A 17,599-nucleotide genomic window follows, 5' to 3' on the forward strand; every position below is an offset into this window, starting at 1 on the left:
TTCTAGTCCAGCCTCCCCACTCAAGCAGGAGAACCTATACCATCTCAGACAAGTGACTGTCCACCCTCTTCTTGAAAACCTCCAGTGATGGAGCACCCACGATTCCTGGTGGAAAGCTGTTCCACTGGTTAATTCTCCTCACTGTCAGGAAGTTTCTCCTTAGTTCCAGGTTGCTTCTTTCTTTGGTCAGTTTCCAACCATTGTTTCTCGTCCTTCCCTCTGGTGCTTTGGTGAATAAGGTGACCCCCTCTTCTGTGTGGCAGCCCGTCAAATACTGGAAGACTGCTATTATGTCTCCCCTATTTCTTCTTTTCTTTAGACTAGCCAAACCCAAGTCCTGCAGCCGTTCTTCGTATGTTTTAGTCTCCAAGGCCTTGGATCATCTTAGTTGCTCTTCTCTGAACTTTTTCCAAACTCTCAACATCTTTTTTTGTGATATGGTGACCAAAACTGGCTGGAGTATTCCAGGTGTGATGTTACTAGGGTTTAATAAAGCGGTACTAATATTTTGCGTAATCATGATTCTGTGCCTCTGTTTATACAACCCAGGATTGCTTTAGCTTTTTTGGCGGCTGCTGCACACGGCTGGCTCATAGTTAAATGATCGTCCATTAGGACTCCAAGGTCCCTCTCACAGTTACTGTTTTTAAGCCAGGTCTCGCCCAGTCTGTACTCGTACCTTTGATTTCTCCTGTCTAAATGTAAAACTTTGCTTTTTTTTCCACACTGAAACTCGTTTCGTTGGATAGGGCCCATTGTTCCAGTTTGTCAAGATCTTTTTGGATCCTGAGCTTGTCTTCTGGGGTGTTGGCTATTCCTGCCAGTTTAGTCTCAAATCTGCAAAATTGATGAGTTCCCCTTCAATTCCCTCATCCAAATCATTGACAAAGATATTGAAAAGTCCTGGGCCTAAGACGGAGCCTTGTGGTACCCCACTGCTTACTTCTCTCCATGTGGATGTAGTACCATTGAGCCAGCTACAGATCCATCTGGTGGTGATGTTGTCTATTCTGCCTTTTTCTAGCTCTTCTCAATCCCACTACAATTCCATCCCCACGCGCCATCCCACAGAACAAGCCACCCTCCCATCCAATCTACCTAGCCCAGCCTACAACCCCCTCCCCCCAATGTTCATAAAAAAGGTAAAAGGTAAAGGTTCCCCCGCACACGCGTGCTAGTTGTTTCCGACTCTAGGGTCCGGTGCTCATCTCCGTTTCAAAGCCGAAGAGCCAGCGCTTGTCCGAGGACGTCTCCGTGGTCACGTGGCCGGCATGACTAGACGCCAAAGGCGCACGGAACGCTGTTACCTTCCCACCGGAGTGGTCCCTATTTTTCTACTTGCCTTTTTACGTGCTTTCGAACTGCTAGGTGGGCAGAAGCTGGGACGAGTAACAGGCGCTCAACTCTGTTATGCGGCACTTGGGATTCGACCCGCCAAACTGCCGACCTTCTGATCGACAAGCTCAGCGTCCTAACCCACTGAGCCACCACGTCCCAATGTTCATAGACCCATAGAAATGGGAGGGATTTTGGAGATCTTCTAGTCCAGCCCCCTGCCCAGGGCAGAGTGCAAACTATTCTGGAGAAATGGCTGTTCAGTTTTTTTGTTGAACATTACCTGGGATGGATCCTCCCAAACTGCAGGGAATTCTGGGAGTTGAAGTCCACACCTCCTAAAGTTGCTAAGGTTGACACACACTGTCCTAGAGGAATAGCTAAGGTAGGAGAACAGAGATCCCAAAAGATCTGAGATTTCTTAAGAAAAGATCAGAGGCTATTCTAGGGTTTCCTGAGGATTTAAAAGGGATTTCTGGTGGACTACATTGGACGAAAAACAGTATCTTGATGCTACATGAGCCAAAGGCTGAACATGGCAATTTCTCCTTAGTTCTGCTCTCCAAAGCATTACATTTTCAGGCCAAGTGTTGTTTTGGTTAACTGGTGGCCCATTTTTGCATTCATGCAGGATCACAGGAAGATGGATGACCTCTTCAATCAACATTTCTCAATATTGGATGCTGCCATTTTCTTGTTTCTCAGAATATTGTGACTTGAGTTTTTCCCCCAGTTGTGCACATAGAATCATCTGGCTGGAAGGGACCTTGGAGGTCTTTTAGTCCAATCTTCTGCTCAGGCAGGAGGCCCTATGCCATTCTGGACAAATGGCTGCCCAATCTCTTCTTAAAAACCTCCAGTGATGGAGCATTGACAACTTCTGGAGGCAGGATGTTCCACTGATTCATTGTTCTCATTGTTAGGAAATTACTCCTTACCGGTAATTCCAGGTTGCTTCTCTCCTTGATTAGTTTCCCTCTGTTGCTTCTTGTCCTGCCTTCAGGTGATTTGGAGAATAGATTGACCTCCTTCCAGTAAAGTTCTGGAAGACTGCTATCATGTCTTCTCCCTATCCTTCTTTCAATTAGACTAGACGTAACTAGTTCCCTCAACTGTTCATCATATGGTTTAGCCTCCAGATCCCTGATCAGAACTGGTCTGCATTTATTGCCAATTGCATTCTCCAGACCCCCAGTCATCTTTGTTGCTTTTCTCTGCATTCTTTCCAGGGCCTCAGCATCTGTTTTGTACTGTGGTGACCAAAACTGGATGCAATATTCCTTATGTGGTCTGACAAGTGTAGTATCAAGCACTATTAACACTTTACGTGAACTTGATTCTGTCCCTCTGTTAAGGCAGCCTAGTACTGCGTTGGCTTGTTTGGCTGCTGCTGCTGCTGCACACGGCTGGCTCATATTTCAGTGGTGGCCAACCAAGACACATAAGATCCTACGTGAAGATGTCCATTTATTCCTCTAACTTGAGGTTAAAAAAATCAAAACATTTCACACCATATATAAATATTGGGCTTCCCGTTTTTTTTTTTAAAAAGAAGCACTTTTTTACACATCTACTAAATATTTACCAAGTCAAGCTTCCCTCCTATAATGCTTCTATAAATTATTTCACAGATCTGTGTATTTTATAGGGAGTCTTCAACTTATGACAGTAATGGAGCCTGCCCGTCACAGTTGTAATTTGTGACAGTTTTAAAATGGGCCATCCATGTGACTGACCCGAGCTTATGACCTTTTTCACAGCAGTCATTAAGTGAATCAGTGGTTCACTATCAGATGAAATCCGGAAGCTAATGCTGGGGTTTGGCAAAGATGTCATAAAACCCAGTCATGTGACCATCGTAAGCTGCAAATGGCAATAAATGCAGGCCGGTTGCTAAGTACCGGACATAGGGTCACATGACCTTGCAGGGGGCAGCCGTAGGGATTGGAACTGCATCATAGTTCCATAGATCCCTGGGAAGGATCTTCATAGCCTAGAACAGGGGTAGGCAACCTCGGCTCTTTTATGACTCTGGGAGTTGAAGTCTATGAGTCATAAAAGAGCCGAGGTTGCCTACCCCTGGCCTAGAATAACCTAATCTGAGGGATTGGTCATAAATCAAGGACTGCCTGTACACAGATTTTCCCACTTAACCCTTTTTTAAAATGCTGGTGAAACAATTCTGCAAAGGTCAAAGAACTTCAGAGCGGAACGGTTGAGGTTCCATTTCAGTGTCGATTAAAAATAAGAAACGAAAGGAAAGAAATTATTTTCTCTCTCCCCTCCCTGAGAGGTCTAGGACAGTTCACCACGGCCAACTCACTGTGGTCACTCACCACGACCAAGTCAACATGGGACAACTCGCCACCGGACAATTCAAAACTATATTAATCTTTTCATTCAGTTACTTTTATTATTGGCGACCATGTTTTCATTGAAATTGTTGTAATCCTTGTGTTTTATTATTATTATTGGCCACGGTTCCACCAAAAGTGATTTGATTTTGTATTTGTCGTACTGCCCTGTGGCGAGTTGTCTTGCACAAGTTAGCCGTGGCGAGTTGTCCATCCCACTCCCCGAGTCAGAAGGACGAGCTGCTGGTGCCAGTGCAGGTCCAAGAAGGAAAGTTGGTGCTGATCCTGGGATGAACCACGGCTTGCCTTGTCCGCTTCTCTCTCTTGTGCTTGGGATCCTCTGCAGATGCTCCAGGCTGCCTTTCGAAGAAGGAACTCGGGCACTCTCCCAGCTCTGGGGTGGGGGCATCCCCTGCTGGCTTTGGAGAGGGGGGCTGTTGAACAAAGGCTACGAGGCCAGATGATTTGATGGGCGGAGGTTTTGAACTGTTTCATAGATGGTCTTGATGCTTTGGTCTTCACTCTGCCAAGGAGAAGACAGGGACACAGTTATTTGGAGAGCTGAAACTAATCTGGAAAAAGAGGGATTATGAGGGGAAGGGAGCTTTTAGTTTCCTCCTGCAATGAAGGTGAGAATGGACAGGAATACAGAATAACAGAGTTGGATGGAACCATGGAGGTCTTCTAGTCTAACCCTCTGCTCAAGGCAAGAGACCCTATATCAGTGGGGGCCCTATGTGCTAGGGCCCCCACTTCCTGGCTTAGTTATTAACTGGCCAAGTGTCTCAGCTGTTATGAATATTTGTTTTGGATAAACATTTTCATCTAGTTTTTTAAAAAATTGTTTTAAAATGTTTTTATTGATTTAATTGTATATTATACTACTAAGAAAACCGAGATCGTGGCATCCGGCCCTCTCAATTCCTGGCAAATAGATGGGAAAGAAATGGAGGTAGTGACAGATTTTATTTTCCTGGGCTCCAAGATCACTGCAGATGGGGACTGCAGCCAAGAAATTAAAAGACGCTTGCTTCTGGGGAGGAAAGCCATGGCAAATCTAGACAGCACACTGAAAAGCAGAGACATCACCCTGTCAACAAAAGTGCGTATAGTCAAGGCTATGGTCTTCCAGTTGCAATGTATGGCAGTGAAAGCTGGACCATAAGAAAGGCTGAGCGCCAAAGAATCGAGGCCTTTGAACTCTGGTGCTGGAGAAGACTCCTGCGAGTCCCTTGGACTGTGAGGTGATCAAACCGGTCAGTCCTAGAGGAGATCCACCCTGACTGCTCTTTAGAAGGCCAGATCCTGAAGCTAAAACTCAAATGAGTTTTAAAACTTTTAAAAAGTTTTAAAAAGTTTTAAAAGTTTTAAATGAGTTTTAAAACTCAAATGAGCCTTGGTGGAGCAGTGGGCTAATGCCTCCTTAAGTAACACCAGCTGCCTGCAATTAGTGCAGGTTCGCATCCCACCAGGCTCAAGGTTGACTCAGCCTTCCATCCTTCCGAGGTAGGTAAAATGAGGACCCAGATTGTTGGGGGCAATAAGCTGACTTTGTAATAATGCCGCTGGTGTGTGTGTGAAAGCCCTAATAAGCAGGCATATACATAGAATGAAGGCTACTGCTAAGCTTGTAAGCTGCCCTGAGTCTTCGGAGAAGGGCGGGATATAAATGGAATTAAAATAAATAAATAAAATAAAATAAATACTTTGCTCACGTAATGAGAAGGAAGGACTCACTGGAGAAGAGCCTCATGCTGGGAAAGGTTGAGGGCAAGAGAAGAACAGGACGACAGAGAATGAGGAGTCCCTGAAGCAGTAGGCGTGAGCTTAAATGGACTCCAGAAGATGGTAGAGGACAGGAAGGCCTGGAGGAACGTTGTCCATGGGGCCATGATGGGTCGGACATGACTTCGCCACTAACAACAAAAATACTACTAGTTGTGTGAAGGCAGCACAATCGACTGTTTTCAATTCAGAATCCCAGAAATTAGCTTTGTTTAGGTGAAATGTATACTGGATTATTGAGGTGTCAAAAGCAGAAGTAAGAAAGCCACATGCCTCCTGAGACTTGGTGATCTCCGAATAAATCGTTTTATCTCCCTGGCTCTGATGGCTGTGCCGTCCCTTTTGTATCTTCTCATCATCTGTTTGTAAAGGATTCTGCAAAAGAGAAATTGTTAGCCCCATGTTTCTCAACCGTATCAACTTTAAGATGTATGGACTTCAACCCCCAAGAATTCCCCAGCCAGCCATGCTGGTTGGGTGATTCTGGGAGTTGAAGTCCACACATCTTAAAGCTGCCAAGTATGAAAAACACAGTATTAGACTAAGTCTGGAGAAGCTGAGTCTTTGCCTCCTTCCCAAAATATATCTTTAGAAAACACCACTACAGGCAGTCCTTTACTTAGGACCATAATGGAGCCTGCCCTTTATGGTTGCAAGTCTTGACCATCATTCTGCAAGATGTCGGAGATTGACTTTGGGAAGGAAAGCCAGCTGATTCATCCTTTGGTCGTCCTATACTGTACGGTGGCCAAATGGCACCATCTTGAATTCATTCAGTTCTTTGCAATTGCTCCCAAAATGGCACCCACTTTGGAACAGTGCCAGATGGCCTCTGTGTAGGAAGGCAGTGTGGAGCAGTGGCTATATCCTGAAGGAGATTTATGAAAAAGGTAACTGGACCTAGTTGGGACAGGAGGTAGGGAGGAAGAGGTGGGGACACAGCAGGGAGGGATGAAGGGTTGAGGTGGGGTGTCATGGTCAGCTCTGTGAGGTGTTCTCACGAGTGAATCGTTAAAGGAGCTTCCAAGCAAAGGCATCACGCAGAGATGCAATCATGTTAGCTTTATTCATGATAGATCAAAGAGAAAGAAATACTTGGCATGAAAGCATTCATGCCTGCATGTGAGAGAGAAATAAAATAAAACAAGCTAGCATTACATAACTAAAACAAGAGAAGGACTAAGAGCTAGGAGTAGAGGTAGAAGCAGGGATAGAACTAAGAACTAGAACAAAGAACAGCCCCTCGTGCAGAGGTATTTATGGGGGGTCTTGGTCCCTCCCTGACCATAAAACTCTCTCACCAATGGGGCTGTCGGGTCTGGGACCCTTGGCTCATCAGTGGAAGCAAAGAAGCCTCTTTGCCTCCATCTGATGACCCTTTTGGGGAACTGCCATGGGCTGGCACAAAACATCTAACAAGCTCACTATGCGAACCCAGCTCACAACCAGACATCAGTAACAGGAGGAGGAAGGGGGGGTTGGGCAGGGTAAAGGAATGCAAGTGTGCCGACTTGAAGCCCGAGACAAAATCCAGCACCCCAAGGTCATCGGCTGGGAAAGTCCGAGGTGGAGAGACCGTTCCCCAAACAACACGAGTATAACCGATTGGCTAGACAAATGGACAGTGCGCACGAACATGTTAGAATTGGCTTTTCCACTTCTGTTAGAATTGTTAGAATTGGCTTTTCCACTTCTGAAATTCCACATGGAATTTTCAGTAAAGTTACAGCCTTGGAGTCTCCTTTGCTGTCTCATCCAGCGGGACGGTTGACATGGGGGCCACTGCAGTGTCCCTGAAGTTGGTTGTAAGGGACTAAATTTTGTTCATGTGACCCCAGAGATGCCACAGCAGTTGTAACTTTGGGCAAGGGTCTTATGTCTCTTTGTTCAGTGCTGCCATAACTTCAAATGGTTGTTGAAGGAACAATCGCAAGTCAAGGACTACCTGTATGAATGTCTAGACACCGTAAACCTTTTAAGTATTCCAGTTTCCTAGAGTAGCTTTGCAGAACAGTTAGCAAATGTACCATTCTCTCTGAAGAAGAAATACATGATCATATACACAGCTTCGTCTTTCTTTTGAAAAACGTAAAATTTGAATTGTTTATTTTTAGCACGATGGCAGGAAATTGGACTCTGCTTTAGAATTTGCACAACCCTTTTCGAAACCGGAAGCAATTAGGGGAAGACAGAATGGCCATAAACAGCAAATCCAAACGTCTAAAATATCACTTGTTAAAAAATAGAGGACAAACAGCACGAGCCGTTTCCACTCTCTTTTCTCCAAGTACCAGTCTATTTAAATTCATAGTAGAAAAAAAACGTTTTCAAACCAAATTTCCAAGCCTTCTTCCCCCCACCCCCACCCCCAGTTGTAATCTTTTAGTTCAGGGGTCTCCAAACTTGGCAACTTTAAGACTCATGCACTTGGCTGGCTGGGGAATTCTGGGAGTTGAAGTCCACAAGTCTTAAAGCTGCCAGCTTTAGAGACCCTTGTTTTAGCTGAATCACAATTTATTCCATGTGGCCTCAAGAAGTGAGTGTGTGTGTTTTACCAACACAGCCTCTTCCAACTTGGTGCTCCTCTGGGTCCTTTGAACTACCAGACCCATATGGCTGGGATTCCAAGACCAGAGTTCAAAAAGGCTGCTGTAAATGGAAAGGAGTGAAGGTCCACCTCTCCCCTATTACACCCACCCGGCCCACCACGATGGGATATCAGGGCATGTTACGGTTCCCATCAATTAGGGAGGTACATCTGATAAAGGTAAAGGTAAAGGTTCCCCCGCACATGCGTGCTAGTCGTTTCCAACTTTAGGGGCCGGTGCTCATCTCCGTTTCAAAGCCGAAGAGCCAGTGCTTGTCCGAGGACGTCTCCGTGGTCATGTGGGCGGCATGACTAGACGCCAAAGGCGCACGGAACGCTGTTACCTTCCCACCGGAGCGGTCCCTATTTTTCTACTTGCATTTTTACATGCTTTCGAACTGCTAGGTGGGCAGAAGCTGGGACGAGTAACAGGCGCTCACTCTGCTACGCAGCACTCGGGATTCGACCCGCCAAACTGCCGACCTTCTGATCGACAAGCTCAGTGTCCTAACCCACTGAGCCCCCGCATCCCTTGGTATCCTGCTGCGGCTTCTCAGGGGATTGGGAGTGGGAGGCACAGTTTTTCAGTGGTTCTCCTCCTATCTCCTGGGACGTTCGCAGTCGATGTTGGCAGGGGGGCAGAGGTCGACCTCGAGGCCTCTCGCTTGTGGAGTTCCTCAGGGGTCGGTCCTCTCGTCTCTCCTGTTCAACATCTACATGAAACCGCTGGGTGAGATCATTCATGGTTTTGGAGTTGGGTATCATCAGTACACTGATGATGCCCAGCTTTTTATTTCGACCCCAAACCACCCCAGTGATGCCCTCGACGTGATGTCCCATTGCCTGGAAGCGGTTCGGGTCTGGATGGGAAGGAACAGGCTTCAACTCAACCCTGACAAGACTGAGTGGCTGTGCGTGCCGGCATCTCGGGATATTCAGAATATTCCATCTCTTTCTATGGGGGGTGAGCTATTACCCCCCGTAGATAGGGCTTGCAACTTGGGAGTCCTCCTAGATTCACAGCTTACTCTGGAAGACCACATAATAACTGTGATAGGGGGGCCTTCACCCAGGTTCGCCTGGTGCGCCAGTTGCGGCCCTATCTAGACCGGGATGCCCTGCGTACGGTCACTCATGCGCTCATGACCTCTCGTTTAGACTACTGCAATGCTCTCTACATGGGGCTGCCCTTGAAGACCACTCGGAGGCTCCAACTGGTACAGAATGCAGCCGCGAGAGCTGTGTTGGGAGTCTCCCGATACTCCCATGTTACACCTCTGCTCTGTGAGCTGCATTGGCTCCCAGTTGTCTTCTGAGTGAGATTCAAGGTTTTGGTAATGGTTTTCAAGGCCCTACATGGCATGGGTCCGGAGTACCTTAGGGAGTACCTCAGGGATCACCTGCTGCCGGCATCAACTTCCCTCCGCCCTGTGCGTTCCCACAGAGAGGGCCTCCTCAGGGTGCCACCGGTCAGAGAATGTCGGCTGGTGGCCCCCAGGGGGAGGTCCTTCTCTGTGGGTGCCCCGGATTTATGGAATCGGTTGCCGGTTGAGCTCCGGATGGCGCCCGACCTTCGCTCCTTCCGACGCGATCTGAAGACTTATTTGTTCGAACAAGCCGGCCTGGCCTGATGGGGGATGGGTTGGGATTTTATTGTTGTTTTAAATATATTTACTTATTGTTTTAGCTTGGGCATTTCGTTTAATTCTTTTTTAACTTTTGTATCTTTGTACTTTTATATGTTGCCCTGTTCACCGCCCTGAGTCCTTCGGGAGAAGGGCGGTATACAAATAAAATTATTATTATTATTATTATTATTATTATTATTATTATTATTATTATTATTATTATTATTATTGTTATTATTATTATTATTATTATTATTATTATTATTATTATTATCTGGTAGGACCACCAAAAAGAACCTTCTCAGTGTTGGCCCCTTGTCTATGGAACTTCATTCTCCTATAGCTACAGTTGCCCCCCATCCCGTTGCTTTTTCAGAAAGGGTCTCAAACTATGGTGGGGTTGGTGATCTCTTGGGGACCCCGAATGGAGACGGAGCTGATCAAGTGACTGATCTGTTGCTGCTGCCGCCGAGGTGGGATGGTAGAGTGTGGGTTTTATGTGTTTGTATGTTGTGATTTGTAACATTGTGGAGTCGTTAAGCGTGGATTGGGCAGCTATATAATTTTCATTAATAAATAATCAATATTTCCTACCTGCTTGGGATGCTGCACAGCTGTATAAATGGTGTGGGGCATCTCCTGGTTGGTCTTTTGTGTTCTTCTAGCGGGCTGATTTGTCTTTCTTCTGCTTTCCTAGGAGTTAAAAATAAAGAGAGAAAAAGTGAAATACTGTATTTACTGTCACCCGCCATGTTTACAGCAATTCTGAACTGAAAAGGGGTTCCTGCTTCTTCTGACTCTGGTTTCGGGGGCGGGGGGGCCTTTATTTTCACGTTCACTCTACGTTTTCCTATACTCTTTACCTTTATTTCACTTTCACTTTCTGCTCTACTTATTTTTATTATTTTTTTTGCTTGGCTTTAGTATTTCCTTTGTTTTTCAAAGTCACACACAGCCTCTAACCCCTTTGGCTGGCTACAGGGTCGTTCCTAAAGGCCTCTTTTATGGCAGAATGGCCACCAAGGATTGGGCAGCAGCGATCACATTTCAATGCTGGACCAACAAGCAGTTTCCCTTCAAAGTTCATTGGCCCTGAAGTGTCCCTCTGGAAAATTTAAAATGAAGAACCTATGAGTAATTTTAGTGAGATTTATTTTTAATTATACACTTGCCGTAAGATCTAAAGCGAACACGGTTTTTTTCCTCTTAAAGAAGGCGAAGTGTCATTTCCTATCTGATTGCCTGGAAGTTATCACTTATTTCTTTTCCCTTTAAAAAAATTTACCGTAGGGTATGTGTCACAAAATTGAACACAACTCAAACTTACAAAAGAAGGAAAAAAATACAACTTTAAAGCCGCAGCACCTCAAGGAACACCCACAACATTCCAGTGCGTAGCAAGCGGGTGCCCGTCACCAAATCTGATTCCCCCCCTCCCCCTTTCTGGCCCTGAGCTCTTTAAAGGAGCCTCGCGTAAAACCCTCATTTGAGAAGACCTCAAATCCAGAAAAGAAAGAGAAATCTGGACAGCCCATAACATACAACTCCATTTTATTCTTTTGAGAAGAACATCCTTCTCCACATATGGACACCTTTTGGAAGTGTGGATTTCAGTTTCCAGAATTCCCCACACACAAAACCGTGGTTGAGAATCCTGGAAGTTAGATCACCTGGCTTAAGAAAGACTTGGTTTTGAAAACCTGATAGCCTTTTCAGATTTCATCTCAAGGGTCCTCCTTCCCCTTATGGAGGACGTGGGGTTGAGTTGGTGGTACTTCAAGAAGAACCAGAGCAGGAGTCAAAATTGGCCCATAGTAGCTGAGCAAAGATCTGGAGGTGAATTCAAGGGGGTGACTTGGACCTCAATGGACTAGCGCAGGGGTCTCCAAATTCTGGAACTTTAAGACTTGTGGACTTCATCTCCCAGAATTCCCCAGCCAGCAAGGATTAAGGTTAGTGCTAGAGTTGGCTAGCAAGGCTGGCTGGGGAATTCTGGGCAACTCTCAGAATTTAAGTCCACAAGTCTTAAAAGTTGCCAAGTTTGGAGACCCATGGACTGGTAGATCACCCTGGTCCATTCAAGGAGCTTTGGAAGACCTTTGTTGAGGACCTTGGCCAGGGGGTTGGACTAGAAGACCTCCAAGGTCCCTTCCAGCCTTATGATTCTATGTTTCACGTTCTTATGAACTTACCTTGGGCTGGTCTCCTATTAAGGTGGAATCACTCCTAGGTGGGTTTTCAATCTCTGCAAAGAAAAATTGTGACTGTTATCCAGGTGGGCCCTGGTGGAACTCAAGGGCTGATTGTGACTGTTTGGGCTGACAACTCCCAATCCTTTTCAGGGTAAGATAAAGAAATAAAATTAAGCAGTCAAAATAGAATTTCCTTTCCTTCCCTCTGGCCTTGCCTTTTATTTCTCTGTTGCTAAAGGGTGTCTCCCAAACGATGCTGAATAGAGCCGACATTAATTATTGTGTTGATATTCACTGAAGCAGGCAATTAATTTAATTAAAGGGCTCAGTTTAAACATAAAAACAGAAGCAGAAGAAGGTGCATTTAATAAGCATTTATGATTGTGTGCAAACCTCATTAAGTGGGCCACAAGTCAGTCATGCAAGTTGAATCAAATAGATGTTTTATTTCGTGTTAGCACAAACAAAGGAAGCCCTCCCCTCCACAGAAGACGCTTACAACAAAAGTAAAAATACTTCATTTAGTAACAAAGAACAAACCACACTTTGTGTAAAACAACACAGCCAAACAAAACAATCTATACATTGCAAATCCTGTCTGATTCCTTGGATTGGAAATAAAATGAAACATTTCCCTGTACACACACAGACCTTTCTCAAAGTCTGAAACAGGTCAGCATTCTTAAAAAAAACAAGAGATTTTTTTTCTTATTTTAAATCCATTGGTATTTCTTGTTTAGGAACAAGAGAAACGAAATTTACATATGTAGCATGTTCCAACTATAAATGTAGCAGTAGCTTTCTGGTCAAGCGGAAATTTTTGCAACCAACCCCCCCCCCCCCCAAAAAAAACACCACCATTTTTTTTCTCCTATCTTTTCAACAGTAAATGTGTTTTCTTAGGAGGCCATTTTCTCCTCCGCTCCGTCACGCCTCTGTCTGCTCCAAGTTAATTTCCACGTCTTTTCTGATGGCAGGATGTTTTCCTTCTCCTTCCCAATGGCCACCCTTCACCAGCCAGGTTGTGCTTGTGGGTTGTGCTTCTGGAGAGGAAGTTGTGTGTGCCTATCTGCCCTCTGAATTCGTGTTTTCAACTCTCAAAAGCAAAATATATGCCAACTTTCTAGGGAAGCATCCAAGGACGGTGTGAGAGAACGTCTGAGGAGAACCTCAGAAGAGAAGGGAGAGAGGGCCTCTGGCAGGCCCTCACAACACGGACCACAAGTCACAACAAGCCAGGTTCTGAACATTTGTCTCGGCCGTTGCGTCAAACCAGATGACTGTACAGCATGCAGCATTATAAGCTAATCAAACAGCACACTAAGACACACATACATAAAACCCATCCAGACGTTTTAATTCTGTTGGCCGCCCCACTTCACATCCCTTTGTCTTCTTAGTTTTTTCCCCTTTCGTGGTAGTTCACCTATTCTCCTCTTTACTTCAGAAAGAGAAAGAGGGAGAAGGAGAAAGGAAATCAAAAGAGAAAAGAAAAGGAGAGGGTGGGAGGGAAAGAGGAGGAAGGAAGGAAAGCAAAAGAGAAAAAGAAGGAAGGAAAAAAGAGAAAAGGAAGGAAGGAGGGAGGGAGGGAGGGAAGGAAGGAAGGAAGGAAGGAAGGAAGGAAGGAAGGAAGGAAGGAAGGAAGGAAGGAAGGACTATGTGATTAGTGGGAATAAATTTCTACTGAATGATCCAAGCTCTGCTTGAAAGGAGCAGAGCAAAAGCAATTATTAGTTTGAGTAGATCTTGTTGTTGTTATTTGCTCTGGGGTCACCAGATACTTGTCCCCTCTCTCCAGTCCTGGAGAAAACAGGAAGGGAGGAAGGAGGAGGGGTGTGAAGGAAGTCCCTCTTGTCCCATTCAGGAGCCTGTAGCACCACCTGCCAAATAATTGGGAGAAAAAAACCCCAACAGCCTGTGATTAAAACTTTGACCTTAGTGACAATTATTCTCTGTGAGGGCCCCCCAAATATTGGAAGACTGCTATCATGTCACCCCTCGTCCTTTTCATCAGACTGGACCTACCCAATTCCTGCAACCGTTCTTCATGTGTTTTAGCCTCCAGTCCCCTAACGATCTCTGTTGCTCTTCTCTGCACCCTTTCTGGGGTCTCACTTGCTCACTTGACCAATGCTGCCAGCCCCCCCTGAGCACCCTCCTAACATCATTAATGTGCACCAGCCTCCAAAAGCTGGGGAGCCCCTGAAATTTAGCAATGCGTGTATCGTTCCAGCAACTGATCTCCTGGACATCTCCTTGGAGGTTGTTCAAATCCATTCTCTTGCCCTTTGCTAGGGTGGTTCCATCCCCCCCCTTTTTAAATTGTCTTTCTGTGTGGGTGTGGGTGTGTGTGCATGTGCAAACCTCCCTGTCTTACGTGGCAGATGTTTGCTGTCTCTTGGGAGGGGGCCTTGTTACCTGGGTGCGTTGTAAAACGTTGACTCCTCTTGGTCGCTGTGGGAGGAAAAGAAAACACATGAGGCACAGGAAGTGGGTGGCTTGTGAGCTACAATTAATATGTTTGGTGTAAAGCTTGGAAATACGTTGTGGCTAATCTGGGTGAAGCCTATGAAAAGTGTTGGTGGGCGGAGAGGGGGCAAAGTCTAAGGTAGATTTTCCAGCAAAGATTTGGGGTCTCCAGTCCTTGCTTGGGGGGGGGTTTTCTCCTACCAGAACCCTCTTACCAGTTTGCAATGGGGCGACTGCTGGGAAGCAGGTTCTGTAGAAACCAAAAATGGCACCCTGCCCATCCCACCAGTTGGCAGCTGCCCAAATGATGGTGGTGGACCAGAGAAGTCTGAGGAAATTTCTCTTGGCCAGGTAGAGAGAGACAAGGTTGCTGATATCTCCCACCAGATGCAGAAGATGTCCTGTGAAGTTGGGAGATAAGATGGCCCTCCTGGGACCCTTTCTCTTTGTCCCCCAGGGAAGCCGTGAGTGCCCCATACACCTGAGACCTCCTGGGAGATTCTCTTTGCCCATAACTTTCTTTATAGCACTATAAGGAGTCAAAAAAAGTCAAGATGGTGGACACAGCCATGGGGTCCAAGTCCTGCTGTTTTCATTGTGTGTTGGATGAGCTCTCTTTCCAAGACCAGCCTCAGAAAGGGATGGCTGGGAGGCCAGAAGGATGCAAGGAAGAGCCCAGATTAAAATGATCGGGCCCTCCTACTCCTGGAACATCCACGGTGGAGTAAAAGGTCCCCTGGCATGGGGAGGGGGGCGTGCCCACCTGGTGGCCCACAGACACACGGGGGCCGTTCTGGTTAAGCTTTTTTCTCTTTTTGGATGGAGGGAGAAGGAAAGAGAACAGGAGTGAACTCAGTCAGTGGAAGGGATGCTTTGCAAAGGGTGCACACAGCTGAGAAAAATCCTGTACCTTTCTTCTTCCGCACACAAACGGCAACAAGTATGACAAGCAGAATGAAGAAAACAGCTGCAACCACGCCCACGATCCATGCACTGCTTGCATGCTGCCCCTTTTCTGCAAAAAAGAGCAGAGGTTGAAACATGAGAAATCCTGCAGAGGTCTCTTCCCTATACAGGCAGTTTTCATTTAGCGACCATTTGCAGTTATGACAGTGATGAAAAAAATAACCAGTCCTCTCTTTGATGGCCTTCACAGGTTTGTAAAGTGAAGAAAAACTGAGATCAGATAATCAGCACAGTTATGTGGTTTCATTTAGAAACCGCTTTGTTTTAACAACCAAGTTGCCAGTTCCAATTGTGGTTGCTAAATGAGGTCTCTGTGCACGAGGTAATTTTTCTTTACCCACAATTCCCTGCAACTGACAGAGCTGAGCTGGCAACAGCAGAAAGATATCATCTACAAAACTCACCAGAATAACGCAGCCTTACCTCTCCCTTCATTCCTGGTCAGGATCATGCTCTCCTCTCATAGAACGTAGAATAATAGGCTTGGAAGGGAACTTAGAGGTCTTCTAGTCCAACCCTCTGCCCATGGAAGAAGATCCTATACCTCCACATGTGGATCATGAGCTGAAGAAACGTAACTATGGAACTTTTACTAACTTTCCAATGTAGTTGATGCAAGAATATTGTCCCTATCGCTGAAAAAACCCCTTTAAAAGTATCTTTTCCAGTAACAGGTGTTTCTGCCCAGAAAATCTGCTTTGTATTCGATAGATGTTGAGAAAACCTTGAGCCATTGAGAAACTCCAGGCAGCGGTTAAATATCTTTCAGCCTTTTATTTACAGCTTCCAGATAATGTAATTTCCCTTTTTCTTGTGCTCTGCCACAACACAAGAGTTCTGCAGAAGTTTCAGCAATTTATTTATTTATTTGAGATTTTGTTAATCTGCCTCATAACTCAAGGTGGTGAACATATCCAACGCGCCCTACTCCTCCTATTTCCCCCCACAACTGCCACCCTTTGAGGTGGGGTTGGGCTCAGAGAGATGGGCTGGCTGAAAGCCACCCAGCTGGCTTTCATGCCTAAGGCAGAACTAGAACTCTCAATTTCCTGGTGATTGGCCCAGTCACTCAACTAGCTTTCTTGCCACGGAGGGACTAGAACTCTCAGTCTCCTGGTGATTGCCCAAAGTCACCCAGCCGGCTTTCATGCCAGGGTGGAACTAGAACTCGAGATGTCCTGGTTTCTAGTCTGACTAGCTAAACCAGACTGACTGGATAGAACTAAATAGAACTACTGGCAAATGGAAGACATGAATTGTGTAACTTTAACAAAAGAAGATTTGAGATCTGAAAGCCTATCCTAAGCCAAGAATTAGATTTCATGATATAACTCGCTAACAGTAATAGTTTCATATGATTTCAACCATTTACTTGATTGCTAGTTGCCTAGAGTTGCCTCTTGGCACGATGGGCTGCATATGCATTTAATAAATAATACATAAATGTAATTTGCAAAGCCCATCACTAGATATATTGTATGAATATCTCATCAGGAAGTCAAAATATAAATTATTTCTCAACGTAACATGTCACAACATAATAGTTTCTCAGCGTAACAACAAACCTCATCCTGCCACTAAAAACTGCCAAATCATCTCCGCTTATACCATGCATTTGTAGACAAGCACTATCAATCATTAAAACTCCCATCATGCAATTCATTTCAAGCTTTTTCAGCCTCCTCAGAACAATACATAATTGAGAGCCCAATAATACTGTTGGATCACCTCAAAACCACAACGGGCCTGCAGTTTTAACCACTTTGTTTACATTTGGTTAACTGGCCTATGAAAACAGTAATTGTGTTTGGTGATTCTGCACTTAGGCTGAGGAATTCTGGGAGCTGAAGTCCACTTAGACTAGCTGGCGGGCTGGAGAATTCTGGGAATTGAAGTCCACAGATCTTAAAAGTTGTGAAGGTTGAAAAACCCTGTTTTAGGCAGTTGCCTCAGTACCCTGGACAGGGACTTATGGAAGTGTCAGGATTCCTTTGAGGAAGCCCATATTTATGGCTATTTGGAGTGATTTACACAATTTACAACATTTTTGCCGAAAACTGGTCTTTACTTCTGGTTTTCAGAAAAAATGTGAACTGTGGCATTCACTGCTGCAAAAAAGGTCGTAAAATCGGCCCCACTCATATGATGACCTGCTTTACACCATGACTTATGACCATAATGGACAAATTCCACTACATTCATAACTTGTGGGACTACCTATATAATTTTCCCAGCCCTGTCAGAAGTTTTGGATAATATTTAACACTCCTCTGAAATAATCCT

General features: G+C 45.3%; 1 protein-coding gene across 1 annotated transcript in view; it reads right to left on the reverse strand.

The window, feature by feature from the left end:
- Nucleotides 1-2,782: 2,782 nt before the first annotated feature.
- The window catches only part of LOC310647191 (uncharacterized protein), a 32,365-nt gene continuing 17,548 nt past the window's right edge, over nucleotides 2,783-17,599 (reverse strand). Inside the window, 7 exon segments of the mRNA XM_083374247.1 lie at nucleotides 2,783-4,170; nucleotides 4,173-4,212; nucleotides 5,748-5,849; nucleotides 10,284-10,382; nucleotides 11,882-11,934; nucleotides 14,300-14,335; nucleotides 15,261-15,365. Coding sequence (XP_083230373.1) covers nucleotides 3,917-4,170; nucleotides 4,173-4,212; nucleotides 5,748-5,849; nucleotides 10,284-10,382; nucleotides 11,882-11,934; nucleotides 14,300-14,335; nucleotides 15,261-15,365 — 689 coding nt within the window. The 3' untranslated portion in view covers nucleotides 2,783-3,916.

This window comes from Vipera ursinii, assembly GCF_947247035.1.
Source record: "Vipera ursinii genome assembly, chromosome: 15".
Lineage (NCBI taxonomy): Eukaryota > Metazoa > Chordata > Lepidosauria > Squamata > Viperidae > Vipera > Vipera ursinii.